At 48.2% G+C, this 13,335-nt stretch overlaps 1 protein-coding gene across 1 annotated transcript in view; it reads right to left on the reverse strand.

Annotated features, from left to right (window-relative positions):
• Positions 1-13,335, reverse strand: part of LOC118360754 (arf-GAP with coiled-coil, ANK repeat and PH domain-containing protein 3-like) — a 100,424-nt gene that overhangs the window by 47,045 nt on the left and 40,044 nt on the right. The window contains exon 2 of the mRNA XM_052485062.1: positions 4,862-4,919. Coding sequence (XP_052341022.1) covers positions 4,862-4,919 — 58 coding nt within the window. The remainder of the gene's footprint in view (positions 1-4,861; positions 4,920-13,335) is intronic.

Raw genomic sequence — 13,335 nt, forward strand, 5'->3', positions numbered from 1 at the left:
CCTCCTCCCCACACTCGCCCTGAGGTGCATGTCTTCAGCCCGGTGCCACCTGTACCGGTCCCACGCACCATGCCTCCTGTGCGCCACCACAGTCCAGAGGTCTGTAATTTTTATCATAGGTACACTTCAACTGTGAGAGATGGAATCTAAACCATAAATCCAGAAAATCACATTGTATGATTTTTAAGTAATTCATTTGCATTTTATTGCATGACATAAGTATTTGATACATCAGAAAAGCATAACTTAATATTTGGTACAGAAACCTTTGTTTGTAATTACAGAGATCATAAGTTTCCTGTAGTTCTTGACCAGGTTTGCACACACTGCAGCAGGGATTTTGGCCCACTCCTCCATACAGACCTTCTCCAGATCCTTCAGGTTTCGGGGCTGTCGCTGGGCAATACGGACTTTCAGCTCCCTCCAAAGATGTTCTATTGGGTTCAGGTCTGGAGACTGGCTAGGCCACTCCAGGACCTTGAGATGCTTCTTAAGGAGCCACTCCTTAGTTGCCCTGGCTGTGTGTTTCGGGTCGTTGTCATGCTGGAAGACCCAGCCCCGACCCATCTTCAATGCTCTTACTGAGGGAAGGAGGTTGTTGGCCAAGATCTCGCGATACATGGCCACATGTATGTCATGCAATAAAATACAAATTAATTACTTAAAAATCATGTGTGATTTTCTGGATTTTTGTTTTAGATTCCATCTCTCACAGTTAAAGTGTACCTATGATAAAAAATTACAGACCTCTACATGCTTTGTAAGTAGGAAACACTGACGATTTTGCAGGTTTTCAAATACTTGTCACACTGTTTAACTGTTGACAACTGAACTTTTGACATGTAGCCTAATATATGGTTCACTACAATGTTTGTTGTTTCTTTCTACATTCGCAAGACATTGAATCAAGGCCAGCCTCTCTCACTCTCAACCTGCTCGAGATACTCTTCTCAAGAAAAGTGCCATTTCCTAACAGCTGCTAGCCAGATTCAACTCAGGGCTGGCCAACCAACCCTATCCTCTCATGTTAATCACTCAAAGCCCTGTAGAACTGGGAGTGAACTGGACATGGGCTGCCAGTGTTTTCTGTTGAGAGGAGAGTCCGACCTGTTTCCCTACGGGAGGGAAAATAAAAGGTGGAAGAGACAGGACTAGTGGTTTGACAGTTGGGTTCATGTTGGTGTACAGTAATGCCCTTATTCTGTGTCTTGTGGTAGTACACTAGTGGTTTGACAGTCATGTTGGTGTATGGTAATGCCCTTTGTATTGTGATAGTACACTAGGGGTTTGGGCTTCTGGTGAGAGTTAACATTGTTGAGGCAAATTCAAACCCATATGAGTAACTTGGATATAACACTTGATAAATGGTTCTCACTTATGTTTATTACTCAACAGTTAATACCAGAAGATGTAAGCTACAGTATGTATAAACTATATGCTAACCACCATATCATGACACCTGACGAGCCAAATAGCCTTTTACCCTCACATACTGTCAAACAGAAACATTCTGCACTTTTCACCGGCATTGCTCATTTGGAGCCCACTGCAGGATACCAACAGTGATGTTAGTGAAGCAGCAGACTAACCTCCCGACACATAATTCACGGTCAAACAGAACAGATGGACTCGTGACATCATGAGCATTAACACAAAGCTTCAGGCTCCCTCATTTAGAGAATTAGCCAAAGCATCAGGCTCCCTCGTTTAGAGAATTAGCCAAAGCTTCAGGCTCCCTCATTTAGAGAATTAGCCAAAGCATCAGGCTCCCTCGTTTAGAGAATTAGCCAAAGCATCAGGCTCCCTCATTTAGAGAATTAGCCAAAGCATCAGGCTCCCTCGTTTAGAGAATTAGCCAAAGCATCAGGCTCCCTCGTTTAGAGAATTAGCCAAAGCATCAGGCTCCCTCATTTAGAGAATTAGTCAAAGCATCAGGCTCCCTCATTTAGAGAATGAGGCCAAAGCATCAGGCTCCCTCATTTAGAGAATTAGCCAAAGCATCAGGCTCCCTCGTTTAGAGAATTAGCCAAAGCATCAGGCTCCCTCGTTTAGAGAATTAGCCAAAGCATCAGGCTCCCTCGTTAGAGGGTAACCCAAAGCATCAGGCTCCCTCGTTAGAGGGTAACCCAAAGCATCAGGCTCCCTCGTTAGAGGGTAACCCAAAGCATCAGGCTCCTTCGTTAGAGGGTAACCCAAAGCATCAGGCTCCTTCATTAGAGGGTAACCCAAAGCATCAGGCTCCTTCATTAGAGGGTAACCCAAAGCATCAGGCTCCTTCGTTAGATGGTAACCCAAAGCATCAGACTCCCTCGTTAGAGAGTAACCCAAAGCATCAGGCTCCCTCGTTTAGAGAATTAGCCAAAGCATCAGGCTCCCTCATTTAGAGAATTAGCCAAAGCATCAGGCTCCCTCATTTAGAGAATTAGCCAAAGCATCAGGCTCCCTCGTTTAGAGAATTAGCCAAAGCATCAGGCTCCCTCATTTAGAGAATTAGTCAAAGCATCAGGCTCCCTCATTTAGAGAATGAGGCCAAAGCATCAGGCTCCCTCATTTAGAGAATTAGCCAAAGCATCAGGCTCCCTCGTTTAGAGAATTAGCCAAAGCATCAGGCTCCCTCGTTTAGAGAATTAGCCAAAGCATCAGGCTCCCTCATTAGAGGGTAACCCAAAGCATCAGGCTCCCTCGTTAGAGGGTAACCCAAAGCATCAGGCTCCCTCGTTAGAGGGTAACCCAAAGCATCAGGCTCCTTCGTTAGAGGGTAACCCAAAGCATCAGGCTCCTTCATTAGAGGGTAACCCAAAGCATCAGGCTCCTTCATTAGAGGGTAACCCAAAGCATCAGGCTCCTTCGTTAGATGGTAACCCAAAGCATCAGACTCCCTCGTTAGAGAGTAACCCAAAGCATCAGGCTCCCTCGTTAGAGGGTAACCCAAAGCATCAGGCTCCCTCGTTAGAGAGTAACCCAAAGCATCAGGCTCCCTCGTTAGAGGGTAACCCAAAGCATCAGGCTCCTTCATTAGAGGGTAACCCAAAGCATCAGGGTCCCTCGTTAGAGGGTAACCCAAAGCATCAGGCTCCTTCGTTAGAGGGTAACCCAAAGCAACAGGCTCCTTCATTAGAGGGTAACCCAAAGCATCAGGGTCCCTCGTTAGAGGGTAACCCAAAGCAACAGGCTCCCTCATTAGAGAATAACCCAAAGCATCAGGCTCCTTCGTTAGAGGGTAACCCAAAGCATCAGACTCCTTCGTTAGAGGGTAACCCAAAGCATCAGGCTCCTTCATTAGAGGGTAACCCAAAGCATCAGGCTCCTTCGTTAGAGGGTAACCCAAAGCATCAGACTCCCTCGTTAGAGGGTAACCCAAAGCATCAGGCTCCTTCGTTAGAGGGTAACCCAAAGCAACAGGCTCCTTCATTAGAGGGTAACCCAAAGCATCAGACTCCCTCGTTAGAGGGTAACCCAAAGCATCAGGCTCCTTCGTTAGAGGGTAACCCAAAGCATCAGGCTCCCTCGTTAGAGGGTAACCCAAAGCATCAGGCTCCTTCGTTAGATGGTAACCCAAAGCATCAGGCTCCTTCATTAGAGGGTAACCCAAAGCATCAGGCTCCTTCATTAGAGGGTAACCCCAAAGCAACAGGCTCCTTCATTAGAGGGTAACCCAAAGCATCAGGCTCCTTCGTTAGAGGGTAACCCAAAGCAACAGGCTCCCTCATTAGAGAATAACCCAAAGCAACAGGCTCCCTCATTAGAGAATAACCCAAAGCATCAGGCTCCTTCATTAGAGGGTAACCCAAAGCAACAGGCTCCTTCATTAGAGGGTAACCCAAAGCATCAGACTCCCTCGTTAGAGGGTAACCCAAAGCATCAGGCTCCTTCGTTAGAGGGTAACCCAAAGCAACAGGCTCCCTCATTAGAGAATAACCCAAAGCATCAGGCTCCTTTGTTAGAGGGTAACCCAGTGCTTTGAAAGCCAGTCTAATGCATTCTAATGTTGTCAGTCCTCTTCCCTTTCCCCCGCCCTGCGACGTCACGTTTAGTCCACACAAACCTGAGCTGCTGAAACATTAAGCAAGTAATCTGAGTGAGATTATGCTTTCCTTTGTAGTTGCACCCAGTACTCAGTGGTTTACAAAGACAAATTTACAACAAGCACACAATGTTATACTGATGGGTGAAAATGTACAATAGTAGGATTCTCCAACCTGTCTACTGGTCCTACTCAGATTGTCTAGATTGGAGGGCTGCATGCCACTTTGTTAATCAGTGTGTGTGTGTATACTGGGCATTCTAGGCAGTAGTGTAGCAGGTTAAGAGGTTTTAGCTACTATCACCATCATCCTTTAATCCTACCATAATATACAGTCCTGTATGTCTCTAATCTCATTTCATTAACAGTGCAGTAGGAGATGGGATGTACTGTAAACTAAAAATAACTTAAATATGCTGCAATGGATGTATCACATGCTTTCTATCAAAATAAAACCTATGAGCATTAGAAGCTAACAGTTAGCAGGACAACAGTGGTTTATTTAAGCAATAAGGCACGAGGAAGTGTGGTATATGGCCAACGCAGAGTGCCTGCATACAGCACTTAGCCGTTGTGATATGTTGGCCATATACCACTAGAACCTGAGGTGCCTTATTGCTATTATAAACTGGTTACCAACGTAATTAGAGTAGTTTTGTCATACCTGTGATACAGTCTGATATACCACGGCTGTCAGCCAATCAGCATTCTGGGCTCGAACCGGCCAGTTTATAATATGGCTTATACTACAGGGATAATAGGAGATGTAGGATATCTGAAAATGCTTCCTGTGGATTGCTAAAAAGATAAAGAGATATTAAAACAAATATTTCTTACCTTGTCTAGTTTAGCTTCAATCTCTACCACCTCCGTCTCCACTTCATCAATGTTTGCCCTGCAAGATAAAAAACAGGACTTCGTTAGTACAGTAACATTGTATGTATCATCATTTTTTCACTATATACACACACACCACATATTTCCCATGTCCTTGGAAAGAGTGGGGGGGTTACATAAATCTTAGGCTGGCAGTGAGGTTCTTGGATCCGAACACAGACATGTTCAAGCCGAGACATACAGGCTGGTTTGGGAGTACTCTGGGGCGTGTTAACTGGCTAAATGAAAAAGAGATGCTGGCTGGGAACAATTGAACTCAGACATGAGAGTGACTGGATGTTCTGTAGAGCTGTGGTACAGTCGCACCCCAAAAACCCCTCATCTAGTCACCGCCACCACCACACCCTAAAGCATATGGGAACCTCTACCTCTGGCATGCTGTGAAGGAGTGCCCTATCCTAGCCACAGCCCACTCCTAGCCCACACCACTGTTTATACATGCTTCAGCTGTGGGTGTGCACTGGGGCAGCTTCCTCAGATGGCTTGGAGACCACATCACAGGGTGAGATGACTGATATAGGGAGGGATCGGGGAGGAGGGCTGTAATGTAATCATAACAGCTCAGTGAAACAGATCTACAGTATATCTGCTACTTTCTCACTGTCTGCCCTTTGGGGCTGGGAAGGTTTTTACTTGACTGGAGTCAGTCAGTGTAAATCAGAAAACACATCATAGCCTCTTCTTCCCTCTTAGCTCTCTGTGTATGTATCTCCATATTAGCAGCGAGCAGCATTAAGTCCCTTGCACATTTTCCATTAGAACAAGAGGAGATAGAGAGAGCACTGCAGCACTCTCTCTCTCTGTGATGAAAGTAACTGTGTCATATCTCGGCCATGAGTCGCTGCCAGGCCTGCTCCATCTCTCTCCCTTTCTTCCCGTCTTTCTCTCTCCCTCTTCTCACCCCATCTTTTTTTCCCTATCCTCTCTCCCTCCTCCTCGTCTCCCCCCTCGTCCTTCTCCACCTAGATTAGGCTGGTTGGCTGACTCAGGCTACAGCATGCAAGTCTCAAGGACGCCACGTGCTCTTGTCTTCCTCTCTGCTCCTACAGCCATGTGCTCTTGTCTGCCACGGTCTTCCTCTCTGCTCCTACAACCACGTGCTCTTGTCTGCCACGGTCTTCCTCTCTGCTCCTACAACCACGTGCTCTTGTCTGCCACGGTCTTCCTCTCTGCTCCTACAACCACGTGCTCTTGTCTGCCACGGTCTTCCTCTCTGCTCCTACAACCACGTGCTCTTGTCTACCACGTGCTCTTGTCTACCACGGTCTTCCTCTCTGCTCCTACAACCACGTGCTCTTGTCTGCCACGGCCTTCCTCTCTGCTCCTACAACCACGTGCTCTTGTCTACCACGGTCTTCCTCTCTGCTCCTACAACCACGTGCTCTTGTCTGCCACGGCCTTCCTCTCTGCTCCTACAACCACGTGCTCTTGTCTACCACGGTCTTCCTCTCTGCTCCTACAACCACGTGCTCTTGTCTGCCACGGCCTTCCTCTCTGCTCCTACAACCACGTGCTCTTGTCTGCCACGGTCTTCCTCTCTGCTCCTACAACCACGTGCTCTTGTCTGCCACGGTCTTCCTCTCTGCTCCTACAACCACGTGCTCTTGTCTGCCACGGTCTTCCTCTCTGCTCCTACAACCACGTGCTCTTATCTGCCACGGTCTTCCTCTCTGCTCCTACAACCACGTGCTCTTGTCTGCCACGGTCTTCCTCTCTGCTCCTACAACCACGTGCTCTTGTCTGCCACGGTCTTCCTCTCTGCTCCTACAACCACGTGCTCTTGTCTGCCACGGTCTTCCTCTCTGCTCCTACAACCACGTGCTCTTGTCTGCCACGGTCGTCCTCTCTGCTCCTACAACCACGTGCTCTCGTCTGCCACGGTCTTCCTCTCTGCTCCTACAACCACGTGCTCTCGTCTGCCACGGTCTTCCTCTCTGCTCCTACAACCACGTGCTCTCGTCTGCCACGGTCTTCCTCTCTGCTCCTACAACCACGTGCTCTCGTCTGCCACGGTCTTCCTCTCTGCTCCTACAACCACGTGCTCTCGTCTGCCACGGTCTTCCTCTCTGCTCCTACAACCACGTGCTCTCGTCTGCCACGGTCTTCCTCTCTGCTCCTACAACCACGTGCTCTTGTCTGCCACGGTCTTCCTCTCTGCTCCTACAACCACGTGCTCTTGTCTGCCACGGTCTTCCTCTCTGCTCCTACAACCACGTGCTCTTGTCTACCACGGTCTTCCTCTCTGCTCCTACAACCACGTGCTCTTGTCTACCACGGTCTTCCTCTCTGCTCCTACAACCACGTACTCTTGTCTGCCACGGTCTTCCTCTCTGCTCCTACAACCACGTGCTCTTGTCTGCCACGGTCTTCCTCTCTGCTCCTACAACCACGTGCTCTTGTCTGCCACGGTCTTCCTCTCTGCTCCTACAACCACGTGCTCTCGTCTGCCACGGTCTTCCTCTCTGCTCCTACAACCACGTGCTCTTGTCTGCCACGGTCTTCCTCTCTGCTCCTACAACCACGTGCTCTTGTCTGCCACGGCCTTCCTCTCTGCTCCTACAACCACGTGCTCTTGTCTGCCACGGTCTTCCTCTGCTCCTACAGCCATGTGCTCTTATCTGCCACGGTCTTCCTCTCTGCTCCTACAACCACGTGCTCTCGTCTGCCACGGTCTTCCTCTCTGCTCCTACAACCACGTGCTCTTGCCTGCCACGGTCTTCCTCTCTGCTCCTACAACCACGTGCTCTTGTCTGCCACGGTCTTCCTCTCTGCTCCTACAACCACGTGCTCTTGTCTGCCACGGTCTTCCTCTCTGCTCCTACAACCACGTGCTCTTGTCTGCCACGGTCTTCCTCTCTGCTCCTACAACCACGTGCTCTTGTCTGCCACGGTCTTCCTCTCTGCTCCTAAAAGCATGTGCTCTTGTCTGCCACGGTCTTCCTCTCTGCTCCTACAACCACGTGCTCTTGTCTGCCACGGTTTTCCTCTCTGCTCCTACAACCACGTGCTCTTGTCTGCCACGGTCTTCCTCTGCTCCTACAGCCATGTGCTCTTATCTGCCACGGTCTTCCTCTCTGCTCCTACAACCACGTGCTCTCGTCTGCCACGGTCTTCCTCTCTGCTCCTACAACCACGTGCTCTTGCCTGCCACGGTCTTCCTCTCTGCTCCTACAACCACGTGCTCTTGTCTGCCACGGTCTTCCTCTCTGCTCCTACAACCACGTGCTCTTGTCTGCCACGGTCTTCCTCTCTGCTCCTACAACCACGTGCTCTTGTCTGCCACGGTCTTCCTCTCTGCTCCTACAACCACGTGCTCTTGTCTGCCACGGTTTTCCTCTCTGCTCCTACAACCACGTGCTCTTGTCTGCCACGGTCTTCCTCTCTGCTCCTACAACCACGTGCTCTTGTCTGCCACGGTCTTCCTCTCTGCTCCTACAACCATGTGCTCTTATCTGCCACGGTCTTCCTCTCTGCTCCTACAACCACGTGCTCTCGTCTGCCACGGTCTTCCTCTCTGCTCCTACAACCACGTGCTCTTGTCTGCCACAGTCTTCCTCTCTGCTCCTACAACCACGTGCTCTTGTCTGCCACGGTCTTCCTCTGCTCCTACAGCCATGTGCTCCTATCTGCCACGGTCTTCCTCTCTGCTCCTACAACCACGTGCTCTTGTCTGCCACGGTCTTCCTCTCTGCTCCTACAACCACGTGCTCTTGTCTGCCACGGTCTTCCTCTCTGCTCCTACAACCACGTGCTCTTGTCTGCCACGGTTTTCCTCTCTGCTCCTACAACCACGTGCTCTTGTCTGCCACGGTTTTCCTCTCTGCTCCTACAACCACGTGCTCTTGTCTGCCACGGTCTTCCTCTGCTCCTACAGCCATGTGCTCTTATCTGCCACGGTCTTCCTCTCTGCTCCTACAACCACGTGCTCTTGTCTGCCACGGTCTTCCTCTCTGCTCCTACAACCACGTGCTCTTGTCTGCCACGGTCTTCCTCTCTGCTCCTACAACCACGTGCTCTTGTCTGCCACGGCCTTCCTCTCTGCTCCTACAACCACGTGCTCTTGTCTACCACGGTCTTCCTCTCTGCTCCTACAACCACGTGCTCTTGTCTGCCACGGTCTTCCTCTCTGCTCCTACAACCACGTGCTCTTGTCTGCCACGGTCTTCCTCTCTGCTCCTACAACCACGTGCTCTTGTCTGCCACGGTCTTCCTCTCTGCTCCTACAACCACGTGCTCTCGTCTGCCACGGTCTTCCTCTCTGCTCCTACAACCACGTGCTCTTGTCTGCCACGGTCTTCCTCTCTGCTCCTACAACCACGTGCTCTTGTCTGCCACGGCCTTCCTCTCTGCTCCTACAACCACGTGCTCTTGTCTACCACGGTCTTCCTCTCTGCTCCTACAACCACGTGCTCTTGTCTGCCACGGTCTTCCTCTCTGCTCCTACAACCACGTGCTCTTGTCTGCCACGGTCTTCCTCTCTGCTCCTACAACCACGTGCTCTTGTCTGCCACGGTCTTCCTCTCTGCTCCTACAACCACGTACTCTTGTCTGCCACGGTCTTCCTCTCTGCTCCTACAACCACGTGCTCTTGTCTGCCACGGTCTTCCTCTCTGCTCCTACAACCACGTGCTCTTGTCTGCCACGGTCTTCCTCTCTGCTCCTACAACCACGTGCTCTCGTCTGCCACGGTCTTCCTCTCTGCTCCTACAACCACGTGCTCTTGTCTGCCACGGTCTTCCTCTCTGCTCCTACAACCACGTGCTCGTCTGCCACGGCCTTCCTCTCTGCTCCTACAACCACGTGCTCTTGTCTACCACGGTCTTCCTCTCTACTCCTACAACCACGTGCTCTTGTCTGCCACGGTCTTCCTCTCTGCTCCTACAACCACGTGCTCTTGTCTGCCACGGTCTTCCTCTCTGCTCCTACAACCACGTGCTCTTGTCTGCCACGGTCTTCCTCTCTGCTCCTACAACCACGTACTCTTGTCTGCCACGGTCTTCCTCTCTGCTCCTACAACCACGTGCTCTTGTCTGCCACGGTCTTCCTCTCTGCTCCTACAACCACGTGCTCTTGTCTGCCACTGTCTTCCTCTCTGTCCCCACAGCCAGAGTCTTTACTGTCACTTCTGTATGTCCATTCAACTGGACCATGTATGAATCCTCCAAACAGGGAATATTGGAAGAAGTTCATGGATTCCAACCATATTGCCTAATCAATACCAAACAGTCCTTCCTAATCAATACCATATGTCTGTGTTTTTATAACCTACAGTAAACCAGTGTTTCCCAACTCCGGTCGTCAAGTACTCCCAAAAGTACAATTTTTTTTTGCAACCCCGGACAAAAATATGTACTGTTGGGGGTACTGGAAGACCTGAGTAGGGAACGGATTCCCCTGTTAATGACCTAAACAGATTCCCCTGTTAACCTGTTAGTCCTATAGGGGCAGTATTTCATTTTTGGATAAAAAGACGTGCCCGTTTTAAGCGCAATATTTTGTCACGAAAAGATGCTCGACTATGCTTGGAATTGATAGTTTTGGAAAGAAGACACTCTTACGTTTCCAGAACTGCAAAGATTTTCACTGTGAGTGCCCTAGAACAAATGCTTCAGGCAAAACCAAGATGTTTGACCGACCAGGAAATTAACAGGATTTCTGAGGCTATGTTTTCCATGATCGCCTTATATGGCTGTGAATGCGAAAGGAATGAACGGACACTTTCTCTTGTTTCCCCAAGGTGTCTGCAGCATTGTGACGTATTTGTAGGCATATCATTGGAAGATTGACCATAAGAGACTACAATTGCCAAGTGTCCCGCACGGTGTCTGCGTGGAAATTGGTGCGCAGAAGTCAGCTACCAGTATTTTTTCATCCGAATCAGAGAAGAATGCAGGCTTCCAGGGACGGCATTTCAATGAAGAGATATATGACAAAACACCTTGAGGATTGATTCAAACAACGTTTTCCATGTTTCAGTCGATATTATGGAGTTAATTCGGAAAAAAGTTTGACGTGTAGGTGACTGACTTTTCGGTTAGTTTCGGTAGCCAAATGCATAGTAACAAAACGGAACGTTGTGTCCTACACAAGAATCTTTCAGGAAAAACTGGACATCTGCTATGTAACTGAGAGTCTCCTCATTGAAACATCTGAAGTTCTTCAAAGGTAAATTATTTTATTTGATCCCTTTGCTGGTTTTTGTGAATATGTTGCGTGCTAAATGCTAACGCTAAATGCTAAGCTAGCTATCACCACTCTTACACAAATTATTGATTTTCTCTGGTTCTAAAGCATATTTTGAAAATCTGAGACGACAGGATTGTTAAGAAAAGGATAAGCTTGAGAGCAGGCATATTTATTTCATTTCATTTGCGATTTTTAGAAATTGCTAACGTTGCGTTATGGTAATGAGCTTGAGGCTGTAGTAACGCGACCGCATGCGGGATGGGGTGGACTATGAGGTTAATGACCTAAACAGATTCCCCTGTTAACCCATCCCGTTACCGGGATCATTTTCGTCAACAATCCATCTGGCGTCAGATTTCAAAAAAGCTTTTCGGCGAAAGCATACCAAGCGTTTATGTAAGGACATCTCTCTCAGCAGACAAAACATTACAAACAGCTAGCAGCCAAGTAGATTGCTTTTCTGACTTTCGTGACCAATCAAATGAATCGCTTACCTTTGATGATCTTCAGATGTTTGCATTCACGACTCCCAGTTACACAATAAATGTTCCTTTTGTTCCATAAAGATTATTTTTATATTCAGAATACCTCCATTTGGTTGGCGCATTATGTTCAGAAATCCACAGGCTCGAGCGGTCACGACCGGGCAGACTAAATTTCCAAATAGTATCCGTAAAGTTCGTAGAAACATATCAAACCTTTTTTATAATCAATCCTCGGGTTGTTTTTACAAAATATAATCGATAATATTTCAACCAGGACTGTAGCTTCTTCAATAGGAGAGAGAGAGAAAATGTCTGCTCCAAGCTGTTGTGCATGCAAAACGCTGCTGGCACCCAGCCATCCAATGACGCGATGTGATCTTTCTCGCTCATTTTTCAAAATAAAAGCCTGAAACTATGTCTAAAGACTGTTTACACCATGGGGAAGACATAGGAAAAGGAATCTGGTTGATATCCCTTTAAATGGAGCGAAGGCAGGCAATGGAACAGAGAGCTTTCAGGAAAAACAGCACTTCCGGGTTGGATTTTCCTCAGGTTTTCGCCTGCAATATCAGTTCTGTTATACTCAAAGACAATATTTTTGACAGTTTTGGAAACTTTAGAGTGTTTTCTATCCTAATCTGACAAGTACATGCATATTCTAGATACTAGGCCTGAGAAATAGGCAGTTTCATTTGGGTACGTTTTTCATCCAAACATCAAAATACTGCCCCCTACACTCAACAGGTTAATGACCTAAACTGATTCCCCTGTTAATGACCTAAACGGATTCCCCTTCGAGACGTTTAGGCTTACTGACCGCACCCACCAGTAATCCTACTGCAAGTAACTCATAATGTTTTCATAGCTGATGTCAGTTTTACATAGCCACGTTAATACATGATAACACCAGGGTCCCAGGCATCCTCAGCTCTACTTTTGTGGAGCTATATTTTGCTCATGCCTCTGAGAGCATGACAGAGTTACTACCCTTGTAATGTCATGGTTCTTTTACTCTCCCATGTGTCTGCAATGGGTGATGCTTAAACGGTGACCCATTTTTAAAAAAAGCATTTGCAGTTTATTCTCTTATTCTTTCTGAAGTTTCTTAAAGACTTGTTCTTCTTGTGACTGAGCATGTGTATGGTAAACACTCTTCCTAGTTCCTACAGTATGCCTTTTTCTAATCAATAATATTGTTATTAAATAACTATTGTTATTGGCAATAAAGGACAACAGTGAAGAATAGACAAGCTAGGTTGGACAGGGCTTTAGTTCATTACGTCCTGTATCACAGGTGCAGCGCATTTTCCCTCCTGTCCATAGCAGAGAACTAGAGTGGACCCCAGTAGCCTAGCAGAGCTAACATGGAGTGGACCCTGCAGGCAACACGTCTCTCCTCTGCAGTAGCCTAGCAGAGCTAACATGGAGTGGACCCCTGCAGCTGTTAGCCTTCCAGATGTGTCTCTTTTGTGGTCGGGCTGGCTTGAGGGACAGCTGCTTCCCCTGGCCCCCAGGCCCTTCACGCCATCGCCCCGTCTCACTGCACATGACTTCCATAATGGATGCGCACAGTGTCCCTAGGCTCATCACCATGGTAACCATCCCCGAAGTGGGCCGCAGCAGTCACACTTCAGGGAGTGTGTAGGTTATATGACACAACATGGTGTTCCAACCTCGACCACTTCTTGTGCTGAGTAGCCTTTAATCAATGGACCACTGCTGTTAGTAACTAATCAATACACC

This window comes from Oncorhynchus keta, chromosome 28 (genome assembly GCF_023373465.1).
Source record: "Oncorhynchus keta strain PuntledgeMale-10-30-2019 chromosome 28, Oket_V2, whole genome shotgun sequence".
NCBI classification, from domain to species: domain Eukaryota; kingdom Metazoa; phylum Chordata; class Actinopteri; order Salmoniformes; family Salmonidae; genus Oncorhynchus; species Oncorhynchus keta.